This window comes from Camelus ferus, chromosome 13 (assembly GCF_009834535.1).
Source record: "Camelus ferus isolate YT-003-E chromosome 13, BCGSAC_Cfer_1.0, whole genome shotgun sequence".
NCBI classification, from domain to species: Eukaryota; Metazoa; Chordata; class Mammalia; order Artiodactyla; family Camelidae; genus Camelus; species Camelus ferus.
This window is the reverse complement of record NC_045708.1, coordinates 66,727,261-66,744,319: the sequence shown is the minus strand read 5'-3', so window position 1 is coordinate 66,744,319 and position 17,059 is coordinate 66,727,261. Positions and strand designations below refer to the sequence as shown.

The window sequence follows — 17,059 nt, the reverse complement described above, 5'->3', positions numbered from 1 at the left end:
AAGTTTTCTGGGGGATTTGATAAAGAAAGAATTCTGCTTTAGATGCGATATTTAAGGATTCCAAATGGTTACAGGACAATCCTCAAAAGGACAAACCAAAACTAATGTAGAATTTTGTAAAGTGTTTTAGGAGGTTTTAACACAATGATAACACACTAGAACAAAAAATTATAGTAAAAATGAACATTCTATTGATGCTGCAGTGTAGAGATACGGTTTCCATCTCAACAAAATGAAAAGTCAATCACGCTAACCAGTAAGTAAAAACAATTGGACATTTCCTGTAATTCACACATCAAAGCTCAAGCACATTAAATCAGACTTGATATTATTTATTAATATTCAGAAATATACTACCACAAAATTGCTTCTCCAGTGCTGAAATGTGCAGGGCCGTTTTGGACTCTGCAGATATATAATCTTAGTTCAAATTTATAAAAAGTCCAAAATCCTCTGGGAAAGGACAAAATAAAGATCTAAACTTATGTAAACTACTTCATGAAATCACCAAATTGTTCTATTGTTCAATATTTACAATACATATTTTTTGCATGACAAGTAAGATTCTTATATGAAAGCTCAATCCTAGTTCATTATTTATCAAACTGTAATTTCTTTTATTATTCTTACATAACTTCAGTATGCTGATATTTTAAATTAAGGCAATCATGGATATATGCACATCCTCATTATACCCTCTATGAACCAACAGAGGGAAGAAAAGAGGGGAAAACAACCTATAAGTATGATCAGTTCTCTAGGTCTCTTATGCCGAACTTCAGCCAGCCTATCAAACATACAACTTAAGTATTTAAAGAAAATTGAAAGAAAAATGAAGTAATCCTAAAATGTAAACCTGCAGAGGGAAGGATTACTAAGTGTTTACTATATCCCAGGAACTTTATGTACATCATTAAAAAAAATACTTATATCAGGGAAATGCAAATTAAAACCACAGTGAGGTAACACTTCACACCTGTCAGAATGGCTATCATCAAAAGAATACAAATAACAAATGTTGGCGAGGATGTGAAGAAAAGGGAACCCTCGTATACTGTTGGTGGGAATGTAAACTGGTGTAGCTACTGTGGAAAACAGCTGGGAGGTTTCCCCCCAAAAAACTAAAAATAGAACTACCACATGACCCAGCAATTCCATTCCTGGGTATGTACCCCCAAAAAACAAAACACTAATTTGAAAAAATACACACACCCCAATGTTCATAGCAGCACCGTTTACAGTTGCCAAGATAAGGAAGCAATTGAAGTGTTCATCAAAACAAACGGATAAAGAAGGTGTAGTGTATATATACACAACTGAATACTACTCAGCCATAAAAAAGAATGAGATTTTGCCATGTGCAGCAACACGGATGGACTTCGAGAGTATTATGCTAAATGAAATAAGTCAGACAGAAAGACAAATACTATACCACTCACATGTGGAATCTAAAAAATACAACAAACTAGTCAATATAACAAAAAGGAAGCAGATGTACAGATACAGAGAACAAACTGGTGGTTACCAGTGGGGAGAGGGAAGCAGGGAGGGGCGATATAGGGGGCAGGATTAAGAGGTACAAACTATTATGTATAATATAAATGACAATATATTGTACAACACAGGGAATATAGCCGATATTTTATAACTATAAATGGAGTACAACCTTTAAAAATTGTGGATGACTATATTGTACAACTGTAATTTATATAATAATGTACATCAACTATATTCCAATTAAAAAAAAAAAAAAAACTCCTACCAGGAAAAGGGTCTCACCAGAACCCATCCACCCTGGCACCCTGATCTCTGACCTCCAGCCTCCAGAGATGTGAGAAATAAATGTCTATTATTCGTGGAAAAGAAAAACAAACAAAAACCTTACAATAGCCCTGAGCCAGAAATTATCACCATTTTTATAAGAAAACTTGCCTCATGTAGCTAAATAACTCACACAAAGTCAGACAGCTAATCTGTGCTAAATATGGGATTTAAACCTTTGTCTCTATGATTTCAAAACTAGTTATCTACTAGACCAGTGATTTCAACAACACCTTAAAATTACTGATCAGTAAATTTCCAAAAATAAATTTGGTAGATATAAGATTACTGATTTATTATTTTGCCAGTTAGAAAATTATTATCAATTATCCTCATCATTTCTTAAAAGGGAGTATATTTTTGACATCAAAAAAGGAAAGAAGAGAAGCAGAAATGGCAAAATCTCAGAATGGAGTACAGTCCACCTCTTTACTTACAAACGGGCAGCTTTATATCAACGTATACAGAATACGTACTCATACAACATTGTCGTAACATCCTGAACAGCACTGGCTCATGACCCAGTAGTTGTAACATCCTTAAGTATCTTCAAAAAATGCACACTTTTTAAACTCAATGAGGCTTCCTTTTCTTTAGGTACCTAACTGGTAATGCATCAAGAATTGACAGGGTCAAGTGTTTGTACTGTAACAGGCACTTACAACTGATGACGATTCAATACATAAAGGAATCCTCCCCTCAAGGCTTCCAAGAGAATGAGAAATTAGATAACTTTTACTGATACAGCAAGAATGAAGTTTTGCTGTTTATAAGTATACCTGTTATCTAAGGATTTTATTAAATATGTAAGTTCCTTCTGTTTGATGAACACTTGAGGAATTTGGCTACATAATTCAAGAGGAGTAATTTGAGGGAACTGAACTGTCCTTCCTAAGGGAGAAAAGAATCTGGAGTTTTGATGGCAAATAAGAAAGGACTGAACAGCACTACTTCAGTAGAATTGTCTTAAGGATTCAATGAAATAACATCAATATAGTTATAACTTGTTTTAATAATATAAAAATTACTATTTTAATTATTACTAGTTGCTTCAATTATATCTAGACTTGGCACCTCCTGCCAGTAGAAAATTCTCAGTCTGAGATAGGAAACTAAATTATTATGACTGAAGGGAATAAACTTAAAAGCATGTACTTGTCAAGGGGCTCTATGTAAAGAAAAACGACATAATGCAGTTCTGCTCCCTCATAAGTACCAAAACAAAAGCAGAAAAAAAGTTTAAAGTAATAAACTTAAAACCCGGGATTTTCCCACATGAAACTTGTCTACTCAACGAGCATTAGTAAGTAGCTGCTATGCACAAGTCGCTCTGCTCAAGACTGAAGAGCAGAGATGAAGACAAAATACACGGTCCTTTCTCTCAAAGATTTCAAGCATTCAACGTAGGAGAGAAAATGAGGCAGGATGCAAACCACCGCGGTGCAATACAATGCATGGCCTAAGTCACGAGACTGAAAATTTCCTACTGAAGTTTGGAGGAGACATTACACGTGACTAGGGAAAGTAAGGGGAAAACATTAAAAAGCAGATCTAAATAGGGTCCTAAAGAAGCATTCTAGTTGACAGACTGTAACAATAGAGACAGAACACAGGTGAGGAAACACCACTAATCGTGGTGAGCCTAAAGATTAGGCTGCTTGCATGAAAAGAGTTAAGAATTAAAAGGAATTTGGGGGCCACAACAGCTTTCAGTGCTGAGCTAAGGAATCAGGAGCAGCCTGGAGCCACTGAATGCCAGAGACAGCTTCTGAACCCAGCAGTTGTACACAGTCTGACAAAAACAGAGTGAGACCAAAGAGGTAGAGGTGGAATATCAAGACGCTGTAATCATCCAAGTGATGATAATGAGGGCTCAAACTTAGACAGCGGCCAAATAATGAATCAATTCTATTTACATAAATGGAAGCATCACCTGAAGAGGCTGAGACAGCAGTCGAATCAAAGTAACCAGCGGACTTCCAGCACAGGCAACCAGAGAAAGAATGATCACCTTTGGAAGCATAAAGGCAGATGTAGTAAACTGGTCATAGAATCAGTTACAGAAATCAGTCGTCTATTTATTAAACATTTTTTATTCAAGCACATATCAAGTATAAGCCATATGCCAGGTGCCAGACACATAAAAACGAGTAAGACCTACCTAGTTCCTATCCTGAAAGTGGGCAAGACACGTATAATTTAACAATTAACTGCCGTAGTGGATGATATGTTCAATAACAGGAGCTGCAAAGTGGAGAGCAGGCTAATTTGCCAATGGACCAAAATGCCATGTGACCAGTCACTAACTACTTATTTATCAAAAATGCACCTTAAGAAACATTTTCTTGATTATATGACATGAATATATCTATATATTCACGGAATACATTTTTCTTAGCAGAATTTTAAAGTGTCCAGTTGGTCAAAATCTTTTCAGGCAGACCATCAATATCAGTATTCCTAAAGATTCAAATAGCAAACGCAAAGACACAGAGGTATAAATTGTGTAGTTCCAAGAACTGCAAATAGTTTAATATATCAGAGAGTAAGATACACAGAAAAAACTGAAAAGACTGATACAGGCCAGATGATGGAAGTAAAATATATTTAATTCTATAATCAGTGAAAAGTTACTAAATGTGCTGAGGCACAGAAGTGCTTTCTCAGCCTATACGCTCTTCTCAGGGAACAGTCCCCACCCCTAACTCACAGGAGAACCCTTGTAGCCATATTGTGGTACTGAGCACGCCACCCCTCCACTGCCATAGTTGACTAGATCAGGGTACATGTTCTGTATGGAGTCAAATTTTCTCATCCAGAAATTTAGAATTGCGGCACAGAGTAAGACTGACAAATTTAACTAAAATTATTTTTTTCATCAAAAGATACCACAGCAATGACAAAACTTCATTACGATTCCAGGTTTGTAAATATCAGTAAATTCTACAAGAGAAGACTATTTTCTATTTTATATCCAATATTAAACCGATTAACTACAGCACTTATTAACAAGCTATGTATATAACTGAATAACCAATTTACATAATTCTAGACTTGGAATATACCTGCCCCTTCAAATGAAATAATAAAATGTGGATAGCTTGTGAATCCACAAGTCATAAACTGTGTAACTTTACCCTTTCTATTCCAAACCTAGAACAGATATTAAGGTCAGGCCTGTTGATCACAATGATATAAATGATTCTGAACATTTGCCAAAAAAGGTAAAACATTTAAAGCTGTCCCTCCCACCAATTCCCTAAAAGAAAATGAAAAGACAAGTTACAGAGAATACATTCAAAACATACACATAGGGTTAATACAAAGAATATTAAATAAAACCTTTATACATCAGTAAGAAAAACACAGAAAAATAGGCAAGATACGTGAACAGAAATTTTACTGAGGAGGAAACATAAAAGGCCACTAAGCATACAAGGAAATGTTCTACATTAGTGATGATCAGGAAAACGCAAATCAATACCACAATGAGACAGCATTTTACATTCTCTGGCTTATGAAAATTAGAAGACAATATCAAATGTAGAGAGGACGGATAACCGAAGGATATTTTAGCTCTTACGTGTTGCTGATATGCATATAAACTGGCACAGCCACACTGGAAGTTGGGCATGCACCCACTCTGTGAGGTTAACAGCTGTACCTTTAGGTGTACAGTCAACAGAAACTTACATATATACAACAGGAAAAGTGCACAGAATGGCGATAGCATCATCATTCACAATTACAAACACCAGGAAATAACTAAATGCCCAACAAGGAAGAGTAAGTGAATAAATACCCGAAATATCCAACAAAGGGAGAGTTGAAGATTTTACTCATTGAAATGTAATACAGCAATTAACATGAATGACTACAGCAACATATAATAATATGGTGAAATCCACAATAACAGGTGAAAAACCAAGTTTGGAGATATTATATTCAACACAATTAAATAAAGACTACTAAAATAAAAGATGTAACTTTAGAATTACATAGCCAACAAAACTATATACAAAGAAAGCAAGAGAATGAACACTGGACTCAAGATGATGATTACCTTGGATGACATGAAGGTGAAGGTAGGGGGGTGGAATGAAGAAAAACCATGTGTAAGTTAAGTTCCTAACTTTTCTGTGGAGGTGGGGAGTGAGTGGTGGTCTATGGGTGTCTATTACAATGATATACAGATAGATAGATACTGATTAATCCAAACCAGTGTACCTAAGGTTTAATAAAAGGAAAAAAAAATTCAAAAATTTAATGACATTTTTTCAATGAAAACTCTGAAACAGATAAAACAAGCACCTCCTTAGAGAAATCGCTAAGGCAACAACTATAGGAAAGGGAAAACAACATAATTGTTGTAAAATACATGTATTGAGTGGTGAGTATATTTTCTATAATCTAAAATAAATTTCAAATTCTGTAATAACAACTTTCTAGTAAATTGTGAGCCAGGGCAGTAAAGCTTGAACCAATTAGAAAAAGTAATCACTGCCAAATTCCTAAAATAGATAAATCCTAATAACAGTATATATTATGTAATTCTTATCAGTTCATCTCTATAATGTGACACCAACATTTACCTTCAAACCTAAGGTATTTATCATCAACAAATACACTCCTCCCAGGAGTTTGTGTTGTTCATTTTTAACAGACAATATTTATGTACATGTTACACATGTTTAATTTTTGTGAGACTATGAAAAGCTGAATGTGACAGAGCTAGTTTCAAATAAGATTTCATTAGATAAAAAAGAGAAATTAGACACGTATCAAAATAAATGTTCTTATTTCTGCTTTTCTAACATGAGAAGTTACTTTTTTGACATTTTATTTTCTTTATTTTTTAATATATTTTTATTGGAGTATAGTCAGTTTGCAATATTGTGTTAATTTCTGGTGTGCAGCACAATACTTCAGTCATCTAGGAACATATATACATATTCATTTTCACATTCTTTTTAACCATAAGTTACTACAAAATACCAAATATAGTTCCCCGTGCTATACAGTATAAATTTGTTGTTCGAAGTTACTTTTTCATTAGTATGTTTTTCCCAGTCAAAATTTTAAATATCTTTTTAAAGCTTTTAACTAGTCTTTGACTTTTTTTGTTGCCAAGTTTGAACTCTGCTATATATTAAAAGTTTATCATATTAAATGTGATACGATTTTGTCTAGTTAGAGTAAAGCTGGTTTCTGAAATAGAGTAGACATCTGACACCTGTTCAACATAGTACACTGGACTAGAAAATGATGCAGAATTAACTACTCTATTCAAATATCACATATGCTCCTGGAAGTAACATTATTTTAAGTGATATTGATCTCTACAAACTACTACTCCACTCTTCACATTTGTTTAAAAATACACACATAGGAATTACCTGATAAAAAGCACGAAAATTTAGCCAAACTGGAAAATCAGAGAGGAGAACCCAAGAATCAGATGCAAAGCTCTGGAGCAAACAAGACAATGCCTGGAAGGTGCCCTTACCTTTTCCTATTTCAATATTGATCATGTGTGAACAGGAGTTGTAGGGAGACTAGAACTAATCTCTATTTTACTAATTAGAAATGATCAGAAAACATGATCCATTTTAGAGCCCATCATTTTATAATACCGGTTTCAGTACAAAGACTTTTACCTAGGTAGTCAGTAAGTACATGTCAAGTTATTTAAGGGTCTGTCTTATTCAGTAAAGTACACAGCATTCTATAAAAGTAGTGAGAAGCAAATCTAAGCTGAAAAACCACATTGTATCCATTTATGTTGAAAGAGTTGATGCTATGTATCATTGTCTAAGTCCATACTGTATTCTCAACTTACTCTTCTTAACTGCATCTCAAAGCACCGACTCAAAATCAAAATATGGTAAGATAAAAAAGTCAATAAAACTAGTTAGACCCACTTATCTAGAACCAGTGGCAAACATTTTTCAATCTATAGCTATTTCAACCTAAAGACCCTATAAACCTCATTTCTCTATAAAATTCTAATAAGTAAAACAGGATACAGAGGGAGGGAAAATATCAAATCAATACGTTGTATACCTTAAAACTATACAGTGTATGTCAAATATAGCTCAATGTTTTTTAAAAAGGGGGAAAAAGAGGAAGTGGACTCAAATGCCAGAGACTTACAGGTTGGAAAAGTTTGTCAGTTATCACTGACTGACCGATCTATGAGCACCTTTTGTTTTCTTTGTGCTTTTCTGCATTTTCCAGATTTTCTAGAATGAACCTGTATTATACTAATAATGTGAAAAAAACTTGTAAAATCTGTTTTACCCATTTGCCCATTTTCTCACACTACATTCCTCCAGCTCACCCTAGTCTCAATCCTTCCAACACAGAGACCTTCCACTTTCTAGTATTGCTGCAAAATTAGATGCTACCTCCCAATTTGCCACCAATTGGGTAAAATAACAGGGTACTGTATGTAGGTACAGCATAACTAATGCAGAAGTCCCTTTTGAACTTTTTAAGGAAATATTTTTGGGACAAGGGATTAGAAATGTAAATTAAAGAAAACTAAATAATTTCTTTGTCAATGTTTAAAATCAACTTCTCTAATAACAGTCAAGACACTTCTCACCCTGGGTGACAAATGGAGCCTTCTCACAGATGTACTGAATACCTTGTAAGTGCCAAACACACAGCTTGGTTACACATGAGCTTAAAATCTTAAAACTGCTGGAAGGTTTTGGGCAAACATTTGATAACTTCCAAAAGTAACAGTAATTGTTAAATGAAGAAAACCTGCAAAAAGCTTAACTGTACTGTTATTCTTTGTAGAATTTTATACCTTATCGCAATAATAAAGCACTGCTAAATTACTTACATTTTGGGCCAATTCTTAGAAAGTTCACACATTTACAACATTGGAATGCAAAACATTTATGGGTCCACACAACTGCAGTAGCTTACAAATGTCGCAGAGGTCAAGACATGAGTCCAAATTCAAACTCTGACTTACAGTGAAACCATGAACAATTTACTTATTACTCCTGAACTTAGTTTCCTGATCTGTAAAATGGAAATAACAACACTCACTTTATTGGATTCTTGTAAAGATTATATAAGGTGTACAGTGTACTAAGTACAAAGTCTGACACAGAGCAAATAATCAGTAAATGTTACATGTACTCTCTTCTAGAAGTAAAGGCCATATCCTGTCATCTTTATGCCCTCCAATATACCTTTGGTAGATACCCAATAAGTGTTTCTTGAAATGAATCTCTGTAATGTAAGGCTAACTACCTCAACCTTCCACTTGAGCAAGTCACCTCTACTTATATTCTGCTGAGAATGGAATTTAAGATTCTCAACACTTTATTAGCCATTTTGATGAAGATTAATCTCCAGGATTAAACAAGGTAAGTTTATTAGTATCCTACTCAATATTTGGGTTTGCAGTATACAAAATTACTGTTGTAGCCGACATTTTCATTTTGAGATTCTTTAGTTTTCATTAATCCAGTTTCCTTGAAAATAAACTTTGATTTCTTTGCCCTCAAAAGTATCTCACTAAGCTTCCCACTACACTTCAAATAAAAAAAGGGAACAGGAGACAACTTAATTGTAAGAGATAAAAATTAGAAATCATCAATTAAATTGTTAATATTTTCAACAGCCTATTTTTATTTTTACTACAGCAAATATTCTTCCTTACACACTGAAGCCTCTAGCCATCAAAGTCTGTGTACACTTTATTAATGATTCCTTGTTAAATAAGCCTCCTAAATTACTAGCAGATTCCTTATTGAATAAGCCTCCTAAATTACTAGCGAGAGTTAGAAACATTATTCCATAGAAATAAAACAGTAATTAACAAGACTGTGGTTTCAGATTTTCTTTGCTTTGTCTTTCCACAACTGAAGGTTATTAATAAGCCAATTCCAGCTCAAGTACTAAAATATTTCAAATTCTCCAATATAGTGAAAAATAATTTTTAAGAGTTATACAAAGTTTCTAAATATCAATTACATTAAAAGCACATGGTAACATGTAACTTTCAGTGATACATGATATGGCAAAGTAACAGTTTTTAACTAAACAACTTAAAAACCTGCTACTCGAATTACTATTTAAATACTTAAAATCTGTATGGCAGAGAAGCATTAAGAATTTCACATAACAATTTTGCAATCTGAATAAATTCAAACAACTTAGAAAGCTTTAAAAAACTGGTTCTCCAAACAAGTTTGATAAATATTTGGTTACTATATTCTTGTTTCATGATGCAATGAAATAATAAAATGTTTGAACAGATGCATATACTTGGTGAAGCAAATTTTATCATGGTTTACCTTGAGTGCTGATATAAATAATATTCTCAATTATTTTAATAAATATGATCAAGTTCAAATGAAATAACTTTTATTAGAACTGAGAATCAAATATACCAAGAAAAATGCTCTTAACATACATGACAGGTAACATTTAATAAAAACTATTATTTTTCTGGAGGAGGTTACATTTTATTTTATTTTAGACTAGATGTTTCCCTAGTTTGATTCCATTTTTAAGATACTCATATTTTAAATTTCTATTTATTTGACTTTCCTCTTTGTTATTATAAAAAAAGATCTTATTAAAAATCCCTAAATGCTATACTTTAATACACAGGAAAATATTTTTTTACATCCAGTGCCAAAATAGTGTCTTTTATGCCAACTTCCTATAAAATACAAATAAGGATGCCAACACTTTATGATTCTGAAGCCACTCCTCTCAAAGAAAATGTTACTGTCATTTTCATGGCTTTTTCTCAGTGAGAATCAAAGTATGTTTTTCATATTTCAAGACTAGGCAGTGGAAAGCATTTCTGATATGCCTCAAACTTCATTATAAAGCTCGTGTTGAATAATAAAACAGTAAATTCCATTCACTTAGCAAATTGGTATGCTGTAAGGCCTCCTTATAAAAGGCTAAGAGTAATTAAAACACTATACGGCAACATGTTCTACAATATGAAATTCAGCTCTGCATTTTCAAAGGATTCTAAACTTGCAATAGTGCATTGATATACCTTGTTGAAATCTCTATTTTTGCGGAGGAAATATCAAGTTTTATCACAATGCCTTCAAGCTTACATCTAACTGCACAATAAACCAAGCTAACACAGGGATTCATCCCTCCAAATACATTTAAACAGCAAAAAAAAAAAAAAATTTAGGAGTTGAATTTTGACATCATCAAGAATTCTGTCTAGATTAAGAGTTATTTAAAAAATTAACTGCTAAATGCACAAAAAAGAAATGTAAGTATAGTATTTTTTTCTTCTATTTGCCATCGCAATCTTAGAGTAGCTAGAAGACGACTATATTTAAACGAGCCGAAATAGGTTGAAGTCAAAAAACAAGCATGAAACTTTAATCCAGATGTAAACATCTGAGACACTCCAAAGCCATGAAAAATAAACCCACCAAGGTAGTGCAAGTACCCTGTAACATCACAGAGACCTAAAAACAAAAATTGTGCCTACATCATCAAATACTTAGCTGGAAAACAGAAAGAATAATATTGCTACTCGACATGGACTTAACTAATTAAGAGATCTATTTTGTTCTCAGCTTCTGCAAGCCAGTGGTGCCCAACATTTTCCCTTAGTGGTCCGCCTTTTCACATGTAAACAACTACTGTAGCTCTTTTTCTGATATTCAAACAGTAGGGAAAACGAAGCCTGAAAACCATCAGCATCCGAGCTTTCGGATCTGAGCCGGGAGCAGCAGGGCAGGGGACCATGTATCTACCATTTGGTTAAAAAGAGGGGGAAAAAGGTAGCCTTCAAAGTAGAATAAAAATCTAGACACCTGAAGCGGGCTGGTGAAGTGAAGCAAGCATTTGCTGAGACACGTTTGGAAAAAAAAAAAAACCAACTTGTCTGGGGGCTGGAAGTTATGGGGGCGCTCTTTGTGCGGAGTCGGAGGGGAAGGGGAGGGACGAGAAAACAGCTTGGGAGTCATTCAAAGGAGTTTAAGGAGCGGTGTTCGAGGGGAAGGCGGGGCGGGGCCGGCCCGGCGGAGGGAGGGGGCGCAGGGGTGTCCGCGGGCGGCGCTGACACCAGGGAGGGGGCGGTGAGCTGGCCGCCCTGGGGACCGGGTGAGCGCCGACTCGGGCCCCAGGATGGGGTCTCTCTGGTAGGTAGAGCCGAATCAAAGCGGTGGCAGGCCACACTTCCCGCGGGGGCAGTGGCTCTGGCTCCCGAGTGACATCCCGAGTTTCCGCACTTAGCGGGCCAGGGGCGCGGCGGCGCACGGCTTCCCTCGGCCCGCGTCCCCGCGCCAGGCTTTCTCCGTCTGTCCCTCGCCGCCGGCGCCTCGCGCCCGGGCCGCGGCCCTTACCTGCAGCTCCGTGAGCAGAATCTCCCCGCGTTCGGGGTTGGACGCCATTGCGCTGCGCTCTGGACTCCGCACCTGGACGCGGCCGCTGCTGGCGAAGGGAGAAGGCGGGCCGGGACCCGGGGTGGGGGTGAGGAGCGGGGAGAGAAAAAAAAAAAACCTAGAGATTCATGGAGGCGCAGCCCCTGCTGGAGGCGCGGCTTACTCCGTCCGGTTCATGGAGAGCGGCGGGAGCGAGGGCACTCGTAGCGGGCACCCCCTGCGCCGCCTGCGCCGCCCGCCCGCCGCCGCCGCCCGCCGGCGCCGGACTCTGTAGCTCAGTCGCTCCCTCTGGGCGACGCCAGGAGCCGCCTCGAGCCTCTCGGTGCGGGGCGCTGGGGCCGCGGCGGCAGCTCCTCCTGTCGCACCATTTGGCTGTCACCGCGTCGCAAAAGCGGCCTCACTTGGCGGCTGCCCGGGCACGTGACGGCCGCGGCGGCCGCCTCCCGCCGGGCGGGGGAGGAGGGAGCGGCACGAGGGCGGGGGCGGGAGCGGCGCGGGGGCGGGGCGGGGCGGCGGGGGCCGCCATTGGACGCGGCGGGGGTGAGAATGAGGGGAAAGGACTGGGCTCGCGTCTCTGGGGAGGAGGGAAGAGGAAGGAGAAAACACACGCCCGCTTTCCTGCTTGCGTTTAACGGGCCCCGCCGTGGACGCTGGGAATCGGGGGTCTGGTCGCTGGTTTTTGTTTTTTCCCCCGGGGCCGCTTTCTCTTTTCTTGCCGAAGTTTAGGCCTAACGTGGACGGACCCGTTTTTAACCTCCACAGCCCAAAGAGTTTTGGGGCTCAAACCTTACAGATGATTCCCCACCCCCTCGCATTAATCCAAGCAGTTAACCCTGCCTTTTGCTCGCCCCCGCCCCCAGCTGCGTCTGAAATCAGCAAGGTGCGCAGCTGGCTGAGCTGCGGGGTGGTCTGTGCTTTACAAGAAGTGTTAGTGGCTGCAATCGCTGGCAACTATGAGTGCAGCTTTTTTTAAGATGCCTTTTCCCAAGCTCTGCACGACTATGGTTTGGGTTTTAGTGTTCCACTGAGTTTAGAATTTAATTAACTGGCTTCTTAAATTGTTTTAACTCAATTTAAAGTGACGGAGGCGGGGCAGGATCAGCCCCACGAATGGGAGAGAGCCAACTTTCCCTGCTGTGGTAAACATCCAAGCTAACCTATTAGTAGCATATAGCTAAGTAGTCTAAGTTTGGGTTTAAGAAATGACACTACACTTTTCAGGAATGTCAATAAAGCCTTCAACCCATAGCTTTTGTTTTGTCTAAGCAGTGAGTGGATATCCTAGGCAACTGCTTAACTTTTGATTATTTGAGGCTGAGATACAAGGGCTTTGTTAAAAGCTACTCAGAGAAAGTGATAGGGATTGTTTAGTTAGATAGCTGCTTGAAGAATGACTTAGTTGGGAAACTTCTTGAGACGTTTACTGCCATGAACTCTTACACGCCATATGTTTACCTTTTTGTCTCATAAAGTCCAATGCGTCTGTCTGACAAACATTGATTGAAGGTCTAGAGTTCTGTGACCACATTTTCTGAACTCCACCTCGTGTGATAAAGAACTTTTCTGTTGAGTATTTCAAAAAATTTAAAACTTTATATGGTTAATACATTGCCTTGGTTGGAAATGATAATTAAAGTACATGATATAACAACACTTGGAAAAGCCAGGATATAAATGCCCTCCCTGGTAAAAGCCAGTGTTCTAGGTCTTGGAGTTACAGCTAGGGTTTTAGAAAGAGTCCTTGTCTTTGGAATGCTTGAGTCCTTTGGAGTAACAGACTTGTGTGCAAACAACTATAATGCAGTTTTAAAAGGTAGTCACAAAACATTAGGAGACCACTGCACTCAGACATATATTTATACACACACACATATATATGCATATATATTTTGTGTGTGTGATGAATATACGTAACACAAAATCGACCATTTTAACAATTTTAAATATACAGTTCAGTGGCACTATATGAATGCAGATACACATTGCTTATTTTTCCTTTTCCTTTGCCTTACTCCAGAATGCTTAATAATGATGTAAGTAAAAAGTACCTATATAAGGAGTTAGAAATATAGGCAATGAGCATTCTTTTAAAAAATAAATTTAGGTGGGAGGGTATAGCTCAGTTGTAGGGTGTGTGCTAACATGCACCAGGTTCTGGGTTCAATGTCCAGTACCTCTATTAAAAAAAAAAAAAAAGTAGAAGTAAAAGAAAAATGTTCGCATTTTAGTACTGTGGAATTTTAAAACTAGAAGAGACTTAAAATGTCTAGTCCAACTCTTGTTATAAGTAGAGGAAAATAAGCCATAATTTGCTTAACTAATTAGGAGCATGGCAACATTATTACTTAGTGGTGGATATAGAAACTGGAATCTAAATCTCCTAATTGTCAATCTTTGTTTAAACCTACACCATGCTGCTCTAATCACTTTAAAATAGACTAATTTAAACTGAGCTTGAAGTATTACAGCTTCAATTTTTTTAACCATGGAAAAAGACTTCAAACTTCACACACTTCTAGTGCTAAAACAAGCATTGATAGCAATTTTAATTTTATATTAAATTGCTCACATGTAAATGTAAGCAACTAGCATAAAAGGTTTTTAAAGTTACAGGAATGATTTCTGAACTTAGTTATGTTGGGGAAAGTAGTACAATACAAAAGGAGCCAAGACAAAATAGAAACTGCTTGAGAATCTGGGAAATGTGATGGTTTAAACAGTAAATTAACTTAAGCTGAAAACTACTATCCCGCTCACAGTCTTTGTTTAGTGGGGAAAAAAAAAGAAGTAATAGGACATAAAATATATTTATCAAAATGAAGCACTGCTTGAAAACGTTTTAATAGAAACATGTATCATGTGGATTCAGATGAGTTGTATTCAGCCCCTATTTGCAAATGTTTTTAGGGACTCCTAAGTATAGTTCACCTTAAGTTATGTTTTAATTTATATTAACAATTAAAAAGAAGGTTTTTTTTTTTTTACTTATTTTCATGTAAGAAATTAAAGACCTAAAAAAATCTGATGTGTCACTAGTTTTACAGGTAGCTTTTTAGATTTTTCATTGATATTTTAAAGGTCTTTAAGAAGTAGAAATGACCAAACATATAGAAATAGTTTTAATTAATAATTAGAAAGTGTTATATTTTCCTTTTTAAGAAGGAAGCAATGTTACAGGAAAAATCCTAGTAGACCTGAACTTAATTTATTTTTGTTGTCTTCTGTGCTGTTGCAAGAAACAGACATTCAGATACTCAGATGATAAGGCTTCTCTTTTCCCTTGGATCTCAAGTGAAGTGAGACAAGAACCGTATATCCAGGGACAGGGTTAGAAACCTTTACTCTGGGAGCCACACGGTTTCCATTGCCTCATATTTTAAATTTCTCCTTTATTCTTAATACTTATTAAAGTGTTTCTGAAAATTCTAACTTATCCCAACAGCATTATGGAGAATCAAGGGAAATATGTTCTTTTTGGATAATACACGTAAAGTTTGTTCACACCATTGATTATTGTGTGAATAATCAAAAATTATGCAAATTAAATTCAAAATAATGCACTGCTTCTAAAACTTGGAGGAAAATGTTCTCTCACCAGTTTGCTTAAGGCAGTTCTCAATGGTGAGCTCTTACAGTTTTCACTGATTTATCAATCTGAGGGGAGTATTTTTTGCTTTTGTTTTGTTATTGTTGTTGTCTTCAATATTAGTGTTTAAAAAAACAAGAATAACCCCTTAATCCCCAAGGATCAAACTAAAGTAGGAGTGGTCATCAAAGTAAGAGATTCCCAAAGGAGAGGCAAACTCAGAGAGAAAGAACCAGAGCTACTTGGTTACCACCCTTTTCTTCCTTCCGAAATCCTTTGTAGGGATTTTCCCCTTGCATGCTCTATGGGAATAATTTTGACCATTAAATATCAAGAACCCAGTATAGTAAGCCATAGTGACTGTAGCAGATACTTTTTGGGGTGTTTGCTCAGCCCACATCCCCTTTTCTGAGAATTGCCCCATCACTGGAAAAGAAGTCTTGGTAACCATGCTGCTTCGGCTTAACCGGGATCTTTCAGCAAACCATGGATGGACCATGACAGAACATGTCTAAGTTTAGCTAACTTGATTCTCCAGGAATTTGGAAATAAAATATTGGAATGCAGATCAGTGGGTGGCCCTCAAGTGGGAGGTGTTGTGGTTCTAGGGCTAAAATGGGCATTTTCTGCCACGTGTACAAAGAAGCAGAAAAATCTGTTCTTTGGAAAGAGGCAAGAAGTCCTTCCTTCCCTGTCACTGGGAATATAATGTTTATCAAGCCGTACTGGGTCTTTGTCTTCATGAAGCTTATAGTTTAGTTAAAGAGACGTAATGACAAAGGTGAATTCAGGGTACTCTGAACTCAGGATACTTTGAATTCTTTTCTAAGTACTTCACACTTAAACTGAGATCTCACTGGTGAGTAAATGTTAACTGAGCAAAAAAGAGTGTAAAAAACTTTCCAAGGAGAAAGAATGACATAAATAAATGTTCTAGGACGGGAAGGAGCATCTTATTTAAGTACCGAAAGGCCAGTAGGCCAGTGGAGCTATAGCAAAGACACAGAGCAATTAGCAAGGGCTTATAGACCATGTGTGTCAGGATAGGCTAGCTTATGCTGAGTAACACATGATTCCAAAAATTCTCAGTGGCCTGCATCAAGATTTATTTCTCTTTCATGCTGCGTGGCCATCAGGCTATGTTCCATGTCATCTTCACTCTGGACTGAGGCTAACAGTATAGTCCCTGTCCGGAATTTTGCCATTGTCATGGTGGAAGAAAAAGAACAGTGGTAAATCACCCACTGGTTCTTGA

At 37.2% G+C, this 17,059-nt stretch overlaps 1 protein-coding gene across 2 annotated transcripts in view; it reads right to left on the bottom strand.

The window, feature by feature from the left end:
* PKN2 (protein kinase N2) overlaps positions 1–12,595 on the bottom strand; it is a 110,938-nt gene extending 98,343 nt beyond the window's left edge. For both annotated transcript variants that reach the window (XM_032494735.1, XM_032494736.1), the window contains exon 1: positions 12,180–12,595. In XM_032494735.1, coding sequence (XP_032350626.1) covers positions 12,180–12,227 — 48 coding nt within the window. In that variant the 5' untranslated portion in view covers positions 12,228–12,595. The remainder of the gene's footprint in view (positions 1–12,179) is intronic.
* Positions 12,596–17,059: the final 4,464 nt, after the last annotated feature.